Source organism: Heterocephalus glaber, unplaced genomic scaffold (genome assembly GCF_053883595.1).
Source record: "Heterocephalus glaber isolate CG9 unplaced genomic scaffold, H.glaber_assembly_v1.0 deba00000347, whole genome shotgun sequence".
NCBI classification, from domain to species: domain Eukaryota; kingdom Metazoa; phylum Chordata; class Mammalia; order Rodentia; family Bathyergidae; genus Heterocephalus; species Heterocephalus glaber.
This window is the reverse complement of record NW_028258143.1, coordinates 40,177,947-40,193,015: the sequence shown is the minus strand read 5'-3', so window position 1 is coordinate 40,193,015 and position 15,069 is coordinate 40,177,947. Positions and strand designations below refer to the sequence as shown.

General features: G+C 38.3%; 1 protein-coding gene across 2 annotated transcripts in view; it reads left to right on the top strand.

Annotated features, from left to right (window-relative positions):
• Nucleotides 1–15,069, top strand: part of Pla2r1 (phospholipase A2 receptor 1) — a 148,530-nt gene that overhangs the window by 11,412 nt on the left and 122,049 nt on the right. For both annotated transcript variants that reach the window (XM_087199244.1, XM_087199245.1), the window contains exons 2-3: nucleotides 4,488–4,871; nucleotides 7,359–7,532. In XM_087199244.1, the coding sequence (XP_087055370.1) occupies nucleotides 4,488–4,871; nucleotides 7,359–7,532 (558 nt within the window). The remainder of the gene's footprint in view (nucleotides 1–4,487; nucleotides 4,872–7,358; nucleotides 7,533–15,069) is intronic.

Here is a 15,069-nt window from a genome sequence, read left to right as displayed (position 1 = left end):
TGTCAAAAATATATTTTGGCATTAAGCTATACTTACTTCTGTATATTTCAGGGAAGACATGAGTGCCCTCCATGCAAACACTGCACAGACAGACACACACACACACACACACACCCACACACACACACGTATCCGTGGTTCCTAGTCCACTGTGTACTAGGCATCCAATACATTTGCTGTTTGAAATTTCAAGTCTCCTACTTCAAAATGTTTTGCAACAATCTAGAGCAGATTATTTTATTTTTTCTAGGTTATAAGTGGTTGATAAAATTAAGCTACACCTAGACTGCTTATAGTTCTTAGGATACAAGTTTTAAACTTGTATACTAAGACAAATTGGATTTTTAAGAGAAAGAAAATAAAAGAATGGCTAAATTAATCTTCACAGCTTTGAAGTTCAGGGTTCTGGATTTACGAATAAAGTTAGTCTTTCTTACCACATCCATTTTTCTCCCAGCACTGTTCTGCTTTGTCCTCCCTGTATGTTCATACAATCTTCACTTGGAAAGGAGTCCTAGCCACGTCCTACGTTCTATCAGCTGAAGACCCAGTCATGTGTCCCATCTTTGGTCCACCTTTTTCTTGTTACTTTCATCACTTTTTTTTGGTAAAAGTTCATTGTGAGCACAATTACAATGTTTTCTTTAGAACTGATGAAACTTCCTTCTTTTTTATTAGGTAGACAAGTTCTCATGATTCCAGAATGAATAGATACAGTTTCAAAGTCAGATATTTAGGCTAATAAGTCCCGTCTCTAACTGTAGCACTGCGCACAGTGCCTCCCATGTAGCTGGCACTGAATGAATGCTGAATGAATGAGTGAATGTCCCATATGAAGTCATAAAAGAAATACCCTAAACTGTAAGTTCAACAGCTGATGAGAGAAACATTCTTGTCCCACTCCTTAGAAGGGTACATCTTCTCTTATGGGCCAAAGAACAGATCTGATGTGATCTCCTCCAGAAGAGGAATAGAGAGTAGCAGAACTGTCTTTCATGGATTTTTTTTTAAATGATGAAAATTTCCTTATAAATTACCTCTAGTAAATTAATCTTTCCTCTTCTTCTTCTACATTTATAATTATGAAGGGAAGTATAACAACACTTCCCTGTAAAGAGATTTAGTAATTCTGGCAGTACTTCACTAATCACTTAATCAGGGTTCAAGCAGCACTGATGTCCTTGACACATATAATCCATCTTGATTCCTCCCACATTTGATTTGTACCCTTTTTGAAATCCAACAACTATACATACTAAGAATTAGTGGCCTATTTTCACATTATAGTTTTATTAGAGGTAACTTATATGTTAATATCACAATCAGAATGTTGATTTCTATAGTGAGCCTGGTCGTAATCTATTTGAAAACAATTACTTTCATTCTAGCGAATTTATGAGATTAATCGTGCTAGGATCGGACATTATTATTACTTAATGGAAAAATGGGATTAGGTAATCTATTAGCTTAATATATTTGGAAGTAGCTTGTTTATGTTTACAGGTAAGCCACATCTATTTGTTTATGATACATTCTGAGGAACACTTCCAGAGCTGCCTAAAGGCAACTGGCATGGAAATACAATGGCATCCCAAAGTTGAACGGCATGGACTAGGCTTGTCTCATATTTTCCACTTTGGAAAGGTATTTTTATGATCACTAGTGTGACTACAGAAGTTCTTATTTTGCCACTCTTTTTCTCTTAACATGTAATAATTGGGAAATTTAAAACATAACTTTTTAGCCCAAATCTTAGTGATGTGTACTTTCCACATCCACTTGGTCATTCCACCCATCCCTTTAACTCACTCACTTCTTGTCCACATCATATATTTTTCTCCTTCCTATAAAAAAGCTGCAGCAGAGACTTCATAGGTCAGAAATGTGAAGAACAACAGATGAAGACTCTTAATACACAATTGGATGTGCACTTGAACAAGTGAGAGAAAGACTTTGTTATCTTTGTTGCTTGGAGAGTATTTTTCCCCCAGATGATAGCAGGAAGTCCCAGGATTGTTTAAAACCAAAAAGTCTTTACCCACTATGTACTACAGAAATTAAAAATAAGCTTTTCTGCTAAGGTTAGAAGGGTCTTCAGAGGATGCTTAGATTAGGACTTTATAGTCTTCAATTAGATCCACGACTGAATCTATAGACTAAAAATCAAGAAGTCCAAGGGATAACAACAATAATAATACTAACTCATGTTTAGTGACATCTTGTTACTTCCCGTTGTACTGTGTGGGGAGCTTTACATGGGCTATTTAAAGAAATACCCTTAACATCCCTCTCTATGAGGTCAGTGTTATAAATATTCCTCATTCAAAGAAGAAAGATGAGGCTTTCAGAGATCACGTATCTTCCCAGTTACATAGCTGGTCTGTGGTGGGTTTGCTGAAGTCAGTGCTCTTTACCACTGGCCAGTTAGTCTGCCTGTCCATCTTGGGTATATAAACCAAGGGCTATTCATAGGTTGCAGATTTGAATTTATTTGCATGTATATACTATGTAGAAGCTTAGCTACAGAACTATTATAGTAAATTAATTATCCTTTAACGAAAAATTAATGGAACTCAGGGCTAGCTGGAAGTGGTTAGTAGATTACAACAGAAATTAAAGGCAACATTCTACCCAGGCATGGAAAGGTAGAAAGGAGGACTGGAGAGAAGGTTAATTATCAGAGTCCATATCTCATTGGTAAGAGGTGAATTTGATTTTGAGTGACTATTACTAATAACCACAGAAACATGGCCTTCATTAGGAAAACAAATTTCCTGATCTAAATGAAATCTCTCTGAAACTATTCATTCTCTGTCTCCCCCACTGCCACACCCTTCTCTTTTGCTCTGATGTATGGTGATCAAAGCAATTTTCTGACAACTAATTTAACTCCTCAAACACATGGCTAGACAAAAGGTTATCAATTATTAAATGAGGTGTGGTTTACATTGGCATAACAACAACTTTTCAAACTGTGTCTTAAATGATTTTGGTTAGTGTAAATCAGCTCTTCTGGTCCCGATTAATTTTGGAGAAACCGCAAGAGCTTTGCCAAAGTGAATCATTGTTCCTCAAACCCAGACACGAAGAGGCTCACTCTGCATTGTCCCAAATCTCTTGGCACTGCCTTGTCCCTGCTCTGCCTTTTCCATATGTCATGACCTGCTCTTGGGCCGGGGATTTAGCTCAGTGGTTCCGGCGCTTGCCTCGCAAGTTCAAGGTCCTGAGTTCAATCCCTGGTACCAAAAAACCACACATATGACATGACCTGCTCCAAACCCCAGTCATTTTAGGGGAATCTGGTAATGTCCCTTCAGAGTTTTGAAGAATAAATAGGAAGCAAAGTTTAACATGGAGGCTAGCCAAAGGGAGAACAAACATGCTCCTGAGCCTGACCAGACACTCTGAGCTCAGGTAAGCTCAGCAATCCTAGAGCTAAGCAGCAGCAGCTGGCACGTTCCATCAGTAGCTAGTACTTACTGAACTTTAGTGGTGTGTTCGATATACTTGGTGCTTAGGTCAAAGAATCAAGATATGATTTCCATCTTCAAAAAGCCTGTGAGAAAATAAGTTCATAATTATTACTCAATAATTATGGGTGACTTTCAGCCCAGCTGTTCACGATAAAGCCTGTTAGCAGGCAGGCAGCTATCATGTATTCCCTGGCTGGGTCTCACCAGCATTTCTATAGGAAACTCACCCAAATCCTTTCTTCCAGCTCTAGAAAGAGATCGCAGGGGTATATCACAAAAACCTCCTTTCTTCGCATGCCCATGTAATCTCTGGTTTCTACTGCTGTCCAGGAGCTCCAGTGCCTCTCATATCTAGGTGTGGTGTTAGCAAGTGTCCAGAACATCTACCTGCTCCTGCCTGATCCACCCAACAAGGCTACTCCTGAAAAAGTTTATTCCAAAGCAAAATGTTGCTACCTTTCTACCCTTAATGTATTTAGCACAGAAAGCAACTGTGGAGAAGCATTATCTTCTCACCAGCACTGAACCTCGTAAGTAGGACACAAAGCAGCACTTCTCTTATAACCTCTTGGTTTTCCACAGGAACTTGATGGTAGAGATTTTTATGTCAGTGGCTTTTGATTCTGCTACCATATTCCTAACATGCAGGGATTTTTCTGAAGAAAACTAAAGTACCATCACAATCCCCTGACCCCCAACACCCCTCCCCTCTTCCCCTGAGTATTAGTGCTCTCTATCCAGTTGTGCTGAGCGCTTTCTTTCAATAGTGCCATTGAGTAACTGACAAGTAGCCCTGTCCCTACATGGCCAAGGGGGTCTTAGATTAGAGGTCTCCCATTAGCTCCAGTACATTCTTTTATGCCTTCCAAGAAATTTCTGTTTTATGTAAAGAAAGCCCTTCAGGTGAACACTATCTATCAGCAATAGCTCTTAGATATGCACCCTGGGATCCTCATGGTACTACCTAATTATATATGAAAATTGCATATCACATTTTTTATTTTTCTGTTACAGATAAAGGAATATTCATTATCCAAAGTGAGAGCCTTGAGAAATGCATTCAAGTGGGTAAATCTGTACTGACCCTGGAGAACTGCAAACAGCCAAACAAGAACATGCTATGGAAATGGGTTTCATATCGCCATCTTTTTAACCTGGGAGCTAATGGTTGCCTGGGTCTGAATTTATCTAATACAGAGCAGCCATTAGGCATATATGAATGTGATTCCACCGATGTTTCATTGAGATGGCATTGTAACAGGAAGATGATCGTGGGCCCACTCCAGTACATGGTCCAGGTGGAGCATGATAACACAGTGATGGCCTCATGGAAACATCTTCACAAGTGGGTTTCCTATACATCAGGTGGTGGAGACATTTGTGAACACCTTCACAAAGGTAAAAGTAATTTACATCAAAGCATTTGTGGAATGGTATTCAGTATTTAGAAAATATTCCATGATTTGTAAAGCATTATGTAGAAGAAGTCCACAGAGCCTGCAATGCCAAGAGACTTAGGGTAAATACATTTTAGTGGCTTTCTTGCTTATAATAAAAGAATTACTGATGTCTTACAATAGACATGCTAAATTGTGCTACAGAGGCAGAACTTGTCAGAATTTGAAGGTATTGAAAGAAAAACCTAACTTAGGAAATCAGTGGAAAGAAGAAAAAATAAGCAGGAGAGGGAAAAGGGAAATATTTGAAGTGAAGGATTTTGTCATAAAATATATAATAATGTCCTTGCCACCATTCCTCTTATTGTAGCAACTCAACCATCTGTGTGGAAGTGGGGAGGACTCCTCACTTCTAGCTGGCATCCACATGATGGTCATACTGCAAGGCACTGGAAGATAAATGGCACACTACTGTCAAGGTTTATTTGGTGTATGCCAACCATGGTTTGTGGGAAGGGTGATTTATAAGGGGAACTTTTCTTTTCCATAATTACATTATTATCTTTGGCATTTTTAAACTGAAAAAAAAGAAATGAAAGTCACATGGTTAAATTCTGACACCCCAACCATGTCTCTCAGAGTTTGTTTTGTAGCTCATCCATTCATCATCTGGACACACATTTATTCAGCACTGACTCTTTGTCAGGCACAGTGCTAGGCACCTGGTTTACAAAGGCCAACAAGATAGATGTTGTGCCCCTCATGGTGCTCTGTAGAATTATGCTTTAATGTAAACATATCCTCCTAAAAGCTCTACACTAGTCCTCAGAGGAAAAGCAAGGAACTCCTAAGGCCCAAGACTGGACCTTTTCTGTAGCTACAAGGAATCAATGAAGAGCAAGATGCTTTTAAGATTCACTATAATAAATCCAGTGCTGTAAAGCAGCACTCTGAAAATCCTACAGTTCTAAGAAAGAATTTGATCCTTTGCTTCATGTTAACATTTTAGCCATATACACACACTAACAATGCACACAGGGGAAAACATGTTTGCTTCTGGTAGAAGGCAATGGATAGAAACAAAAGAACATATCCTGTCCTGAATGACCTCTAGTTCCTAAGCAGGCCTAACTGTCTGGCATATGTTGTCAGCTCAATCTAGCCCTTGCCAACTATAGAAAAGTAGGGAAATCTCCACTGGCTGACCCTTTTGTTCAGGAGCTATTGACTTAATTGAGGGTAGCCTTGATTCCTCTCACCATAGAAAGCCCTAATTAAGTCATGAAAAAGGTTTTGGTTCTTGCTTAAGGTCAAAGCTGATAGATTATAACAACATTCTGAGAAAGCAGCCAGCAGGCCACTTCTGTGTGGTCACCTCTCTCTAGGGCACTGTGGAAGCCTCTCATCATTTGGGCTGTTTGCTATATTGCACTTGATTGATTTGTTAACAATGGAAATCTGATCTTATCGCTTTCCCATTCAAATCCTGGCATTGGCTACCCACCACCTTCAGAGTAAAAGCCAAAGGCTATAACAACATGGCAGAGACAGTCCTGTGTGAACAGATGCTGCAGTATTTCCTCCTTTCCCCTTCCCCTAGAGTAGGGATGGTGAACCTTTTAAAGCTTTCAATGACACAATTGCTGCCTATTGCCGCACATGTGCTATAGATTTGCCACCACTGCCCTAGAGCTTCCTTGCTCTTCCTAATTCACCCCCTACACATTCTTTTCTCCAGTCTTTTATACTTGCTGTTTCTTCTGCTGGAACAACCCCTTTCCTAAATACCTTGCTTCACCTGGTTCTTATTCAGAGAGGCCTTCCACTGACCACCTCACCTCAAGTGGTGCCCTTCTACCCCTTCACACACACACACACACACACACACACACACACACACACACATACACACACTGTTCTTCTTGTCCTACTTTATTTTTTTCATGGCACTTATTACTTCCTTAAATTATACAATTACTTGCATATTTGCTTTATCTTTGTCTCTCCTCACTAAACCACGATAAAAGAATCTTTGCTAGTTTGTTCACTGCTATCTTCCCAGTGTAGAGTATATTAAATACTCAATTAATACTTATTGAATGAATAAATTAATAAGTGCCAATGAAACCATTAGGCTTTAGATGTTGATGGTTGATGTCTTTGGGGACTAGAAGCTATTTTACAGAAAAAAATCTCCATTAAATTTTCCTTATCATCCATTCACAAATATGATGCTACTGTGGCAGCACATCACATTAAATAAGAAGGTAGATAAATACATAAGCAAACCATTTACCAGTATTTCTGAGCCCAGAACTTGGCCTAGTCCTACAGACACTAGATGATGTGGACCTGAAGGCTCAAGAGGTTTAGCAAATGCCTGTCCCTATGGGTTTTGCCTCCCCCCATAAAGATGCATTAATCAGACTACAATTTCCAAGCTGAAGCTGACATTGTAAATTTGACTTTGTAAATATTTTTCTCCTAGATGTGTATACAATCAAGGGGAATGACCATGGGACACCATGTGTGTTTCCCTTCCAGTACAAGCATCAGTGGCATCACGAATGTATCCGGGAAGGTCGGGGAGATAATTTGCTGTGGTGTGCAACTACAAGCCGATATGAAAGAGATGAGAAGTGGGGATTGTGCCCAGATCCCAGTAAGAATGAATCTAGTTTTCTCTATGTGTCATAAACGAATCAAGAATGATTAGAAAGTTAAAAAAAAAAAGCACCAGGATTAATGTATTGAAGTCTGAATAAGCACTCTGATTCCATTAATCCAGACTTGATTTGGGGTTTATTTTTGCCTTGAAAGGACAATTCTGATGTACATTTTTATTTTCTTTACCTTCAAAAGATGTTAATTAGTCATTCCTTATTAAGCTTAGTGCATAAGGATGCTTTAACTGGAATCACTTTATAATACTCTGTTCTCCTTAATCTCAGCTTCCCAGCGGGATGCTTCAAAACAAACTTCAATGCATATAAAACCCAGTTATCCTTTCAATCCACTACCTCTTATGAGTTGCTCTAATTTCTCTACATCAGGACTGCTTGTTCTGCCCATTGTCAAGTCCAGGCATCAGCTGGCCCCTTGATAATCTGTGCATAAAATCACAGTTTCCCTCATTATTTCTCTACAATGGATTTTCATCTTGAGTTGATTTTCTTACTACTTACTGTTTACCTATAACCTCAAAATCTTTTCCTCTTCTTAACTTGATTTTCAAGGTCCTTTGACAGATGCAATGTTTTAACTTTTCTTTCCGTGAAAGTGCTTTGTTATTTTTATTTTATCTTATTCATACTCAACTAAAAGGTTTCCAATTGTCTCTAACTATTGGAGAATACTTATACTTTCTATATTCCATTTCCTTCACCTTGTTTTCTGCATGTCATAGTATAAGTTTATAATATCTTCAAATTCCATGCCTTCCTTCCATGTATAAAATACAAAAAATGAATTTAAAATAAAACCAAATTGAAGAGAATAACCCCAAAGAGTCTGGTTTATAAATTATCTATAGAATTGTTTCCTAAACTAAGAGGCAGTATGGCTTAGTAAATAAGAAAGAATACAGGCTTTGAAATCTGAAAACCAAGACTGGAGGTAATGAGATTTGGGGGATTCTCCCTCTGACTCTCTGAGTCTCTGCTTTCTTGGTCTTACAATGGAGATAATAATATTACTTACTAAGGTTATTGTGTGGATTCAGTTGGATGCCTCCAAGGCATTTATCAAAGTACTTGGTACACAGTAAGCATTCATAAGGATTGGCCACCACCACCACCATCACCATCAAACCTAACTTATCTTCTTAGCATACACTTCTGAATCAATGATCCCTTCTCTTTATTGCTGGTCAACAAGAACCAGGCTGGGCATAGTGCTAAATACCAGGAGTTTTAGAACTTTGATCCCTCCTTTCAAAGAACTTGGTATCTAGATGAAAGATAGGATAGACAGACCTACTGTGTGACAGAAAATGCAAAATATATTTGATAGGGTGCTCTAGAATACCTGGAAAATAGCTACAGATGCTCGCCCTTCCTCCAGAGATGCAATGGTTCCAGGATGTGGGGCCCAAGCATCTGCATTTTTGATAAATGCCTGAGATTACCCTAATGCAGGCAATTCTTCATCAAATGATTCATAGTAAATGGGTAATTCCATGCAAAATATTTCTACATAAAGGGATGACATTAAGACATTTAACAACCAATATGATATGGGCTGTTAGCCAATTCGAGCAGAGATCTTATTGTGGGAGTTAGAAATTCCAGAGGCCCAGTGCTGGTGTTGTTAACTCCTTAGTAGCTAGAATGTGAGGGGGTGAAGAGAAGGCTGGACAGCACCTATTCACCAACTAGCATGAAGGCATTTCATTGTTTAAAGCTGTCAGATTTAGCTTTCTTTATCTGAATCTGAATATATATTTGTAGGTGGTGCACATGCATGTAATCCCTGTACTCCTTGAATTCCAGAACTAGATATCATAATATTTGGATCATCTTCTCTTTTCATTTCTATCCCCAATAGATGTCATAATTAAAACCCAATAAATGAAATGATACTGGTAAAATTAACACATATTTCACACGGTTCTTATACTAGGTACTTTCCTTAAAGGTATTCTCTTTAAGGTTTTGAAAATAGCCCCATCACGATCCTGTCACATATAGCCAATTACAGTTTTCCCAGTGAAAACTTGAGTTTCATGGGTCTCAGAGCTTTTCACCTCCTAGACTATTTGCTCAGCTTCCTATGGCTCAGAAGCCTCCTCTGCTTGACAACCTGCCAGATTCCAGCTCTCCCGGCCTTTACCACAACTGGCTGAGAGCATGTTTATTTGCACAATGCTAAATTACAGTTCTTGTTTTCTTCCTTTCTTGTTACTTTTGGTTCCTGGTGGCCAACACAATTCAAAATTGAAATTGGGAAAGCTGATAGATCTTTCCTTGAGATCCACAAGTGGATAGGACAGAGGAATGGAACAAAGAATCATATTTCTGTATCTCATCATTCTCATAAGGAATTTTTTTTTCTTGGTACGGGGGATTGAACTCAGGACCTTGCACTTTCGAGGCAGGCGGCGGAACCACTGAGCTAAATTCCCTGCCTCATCATAAGGAATTTTTAAAAATCTCAACATCAAATGATGCTGCCTTTAAAAAATTTATTTCAAGGGAATAAAACTTAAATTTAATACTGATATACATGAACACACTAACAATGAAGGATGTGATAAACATCTTCAGGAATAAGCATGCTATGTAGATATCTAGCCAGGATTATTTAGAGACAATTCTAGGCTATGCAAGATCTCTCTGAGCTGTGTGCCTTACACAGATAGACAGCCATAGTTAGACATTTTTAAAACACCAACCTCTAGAATGATCTGATTGCCCTTGAACCTTATTCAATGGATAGAATTTCAGTCAGTTACCTGAATGATGCAACAGATAAAATTGATATCAATTTAAAATATATAATGGTCACTTGAGCCCTCAGAATGGATCAGCAAAGCTGTTATATCTGTCTTCATCAAAAGGGAAAACTTGCACCTTGAAGGACTGGAAATGTGGTTCAGTGTTAGAGGACTTGTGTAGTATGCTGAAGGCCTTCGGTTTTATCCTCTCAGCATTGCAAAAAAGAAAAAACAAGGAAAGTTAAAAGACAACACACAAAATGGGAGAAAATATTTGCAAGTCATACACCTTACAAAGAATTTATATCTAGAATATAAAATTCTAAGTCAATGACAAAAAACAAATAATTCCATTTAAAAACAAAGTATCTGCATAGACACTTCTGGGAAGATTTACAAATAGTCAATAAACATGAAAAGATGCTCAACATCATTAGCCATCAGAGTGAAATAAAAAACCACAGTGAGATACTATTTCACACCTATTAGGGTGGCTGGAATTAAAAAGACAGATAATAAGAAGTTCTGGGGATGGTATGGAGAAATTGGAACTTCATTCACTACTGGTAGGATTGTAAAGTAGAAAATAGTTTGTCACTTCCTCAGAAGATTAAATATAGAACTACCATATGACCCTGCAATTCCACTACTAGGTATATAGTTAGCAAAAATTAAAATACATGCCCATACAAACGCTTGTACACAGATGTTCATAGTAGTATTATTCATAATAGCCAAAGAGTAGAAATAATGCAAGTGTCTGCCAACTGATAAATATAGGGAAGTATAGTCATACAATGGAATATTATGGGGCAGTAAAAGAAATGAAGTATTGGTAGATACTACTACTAAGTGAATAAAGCCAATCACAAAAGACCACATGTTGTATAATTCCATTTATATGAAGTGTCAGAATAGGCAAATCTGTAAAGACAGATTAATTCTGTAGGGTAATTCTTGTTGTGGGCTGGGGGGGTGGATTAAAGGGGCAATGGAAACTGCTGTTGTGTACTGGGTTTCCTTTTAGTATGATGAAATGTTTTAAATTTATTATTGTAATGGTTGCACAATACTTTGAATATACCCAAAAACATTGAATTATGTAACTTGAGTGGGTGAATTATATGGTGTATAAATTATATTTCAATAAAATGTCTTTTTTAATGAGGTAGAGAGTATTGTATAAAATTACGTGCTTAGGAATGATAGAGAAAAGGTAATAACTGGGACAAGGTGACTAAGGTGGGGCCTCTTGCTTCTTACTTTTTGAGGATGAAAGGTGCAGGACCATTTTTAATACATCTAGAAAGGATCTAACAGAAGGTTGGAGGTATAGGAAAGTGAAAGCAACTAGCGGAGTCTCTGTGGTCTTGCAGAAGACAGAGGTTTGGAGGGTCCAGATCATAGCTGTTCAGGCTGGCCTTTTTTTCCCACTTTTATTAGTACATGTTTACAGTACATAATGTTTACATTCACTGTAAGGGATAGGTATACATTTCAGTTTCCTTTTCACCCCCTTCCTCCATCCTCCTTTTACTTTTCCAGCATTGGATTCATTTATTTATCTTATAAGACCTTATAAAGTTAATGATCATATATTCAGATTGAAAACCAGACTAATAAGACAAAGAATGTATAAAATATGAAAGACAATTGTATTAAGTCAAGGTTCCCTTTGTCCGCCCTACATTACAATCCTTTTTTTCCGCTATTACCTGTCCTATATTTTATCATTCATATATTTTTTTTTCATATAATAGAAACCATGTGATATTTAAGCTTGTGGCTGAATTACTTCACTTGTGGTCTCAAGGTACATCCATTTTCTACAAATGACTCAAGTTTTTCCTTCTGTATGGCAGAATAGTACTCCATTATACATAAGTACCACATTTTTTAATGCATTCCTCTATTGATGGACATATAGGCTGTTTCCAAGATTTACCTATTATGAATTGTGCTACTATAAACATGAGTGTGCATACATCAGTGTGGTGTGATGTATTTAACTCTTTGGGGAAGATACCTAGAAGGGGACTAGCTGGGTCAAGTGGAATTTCTACTCTTAGTTTTTTTTAGGAGTCTCCATACTGATTTCCATAGTGGTTATATAGTTTACACTCCCACCAACAATGTGAAAGGGTTCCTTTCTTGCCACAGCCTCACCAGCATTTGTTATTGGTTGATTTCTCGATGGTAACCATTCTTTCTTGAGTTAGATAGAATCTCAGTGTCATTTTAATTTGTATTTCTTAAATGGCCAATGATGTTGAGCATTTTTCCCATGTATTTATTGACCATTTGTACTTCTTCATCTGAGAAGTGTCTATTCATTTCAGATGCCCACTTTTTTTTTTTTTTTTTTTTGGTACCGGGGATCGAACTCAGGTCCTTGTGCTTGCAAGGCAGGCAGTGGAACCACTGAGCTAAATCCCTGGCCCTAGATGCCCACTTTTAATCAGTTCTTTAGAGGTAATGACAATTTATTCATAGGAGGGATGAACTTTTAGAACATTTCTGGACTAGGTGATGTGAGAAAGTGAGGAGAAACTGGCCCAGTGGCTGTGACTACTTCTCTGAAGAGGGAGATGAAAGAATAATCAGTTTGGACAGTAGGGAAGGCATGAAATGATACTGTGGCTACTTGGAGAATAAAACACTGCAGAAAACTGTAGTGTTTCCAGGAAGAATGGGGGGATAATGAGATGGCTGATATGTCATTTCTTGGCAATGCTCATCTTTTAGGTGTAGGCAGAGAAATGCAGATAATTGTATTCCTGCACTGAAACTGGCTCCGTAAAGTCATTAGTGGATTCAATCTTCATTGTATTCAAAGATTAGCCAAAATATAACAAAACAGACACCATTTTATCCCTTGGGCTTCCATAGACCACACTTACTAGTTTTCCCCTTTCCTTCATGCCCACCACTTCCCAGCTTCCTTTGATACCATTACCTCTTCTACCCAACAATGTTTAGATGCTGATGGGAGAGCTTAGAGGATAACATGAACAAGATGGAGCACATCCCCTGCTTTTCCTGTACTTTTATTTTACCAGGAGAAACAGAGAATCAACAAGCAATCACATAATACAGCATTTAATTTCAGTTTTGATCAGGGATGCCTACCAAGGAGCTTTTAAAGCATTGAAAAAGTACGTTGCAAGAAGCCCTGTCTTGGCCTTGTGCCCCTCTTATAGGAGATTTACCAACATAGCACTTTTTAGGGAGCAGACGTTCAACAACTATTTGCTGAGTCTGTAAAAAACCAAAGAGAAAGAAAAAAAATAGTAACTTTGCAGCTTTGAGTTCAATAGCTGCTCTGAAAGCATGTCTTCATCTAGAAAAAAACTAATTCAAAAAAGTTTATAATGACAAGAAACAGTACACTTGGAATTACAGCGAAGCTGGAACAAACCACATTTACACAAAAGGAGGAAAGGCTGAATCTCAGTCATAATTCATAGTGAAATCGGGGCTGATCTATACCTCAGTTTGGGAAGAGAAAGATCTCCTACTTATAATATCACGTAAAAGATTTTAATCTCTTATCAAATAATAGCTCTTAAGGAGATCAAAATTTAGAGATAGAAAAAAATAATATAACAACAGTCATATATACAAAGAAATATGATAAGCTGCTTTTACCATTTAAATTAGAATTTTTCCAGAGTAATTATACCTACGACATAAACTTTCAGTTTTGCATTTTCAGTGGTTTGGGAAGGGATTAAATATAAGTCCAAATGTCTCAGGCCAAGATAGGGGCCCGAGACAGGTGTAGTCTTAGAAAGCTGTCTCTAAGGCAGAGATTAGCATTCAAGGCTTTCCTGGGGGTCCTCTCAGGATGTTCATCTGGAAAGGAAGGAGAGAGTGCAGGACTGCACAGAGGTGGGTGGATGCAGACCTGATGATGCCCACCCTGTGAGATAGTCTCAAGTTGGGTGGCCCTTACAAGTTGTCCCTGATTGGGGCGAGGGGAGCTTATCCCTACACCAATCAGGCAGGGTGAGCCAATAGCCCTTGGGAAGGGAGAATAGCATTGGGCAAAGAGACTCTTCAGCCAAGGCAACCCTTAAAGAAGGCTTAAAATGGAGAGTGTGTGTTGGAAACTAGAGAAATAAGTGCTTCAATCCTGAATGGGGATCAAGCAGTGCATCACGGTGCTCATTATTGTGCCTGCTCCACAGTGACTTTTTTATCTCACTTGTTACTGAGGAGCATTCTAATGAGATTTGTGGAGTGGTGCACAGCCCACCTAGAGAAGCAGAGAGAGAGCATTTGTGTCTGCCTGCACAGAAGTGCAAATTCTTACATTTTAGTTAAACCAAATTTCAATGACAAGTGAACTCACTTTCTAGGAGAATATGTCTGCTCCAAATATTTGGCTAAAGTTTCTCTATCAACTAACCTTAAAAATTGGCACAGATAATCCAAAACCAAAGAAAATCCCCTCTCTCCTTCTCTCCATAAATGGGCCTGGGTAATGTGTAGCACAGACATGATCACCTGCAAGCCTCTCGCTATAACTGCTTAATACACAGAGTTCAGACAAGTTACTACAAAAGGCTGTGTTGGAAAAACAACACCAATTCTTGGCAAAAATGGGAATGAGATCAATAGAAGTACCCTCCAGAACTTTTCTTGTCATGTATATGGCCATGGCCTAGAAATGTATGGTTAGGATTTATTGTCAAGTCTTTGCCCATGTCAGAGGCAGGCATTGTGTGCCTCTCTTAGGATTGACACCTCTCTCCTCATACCT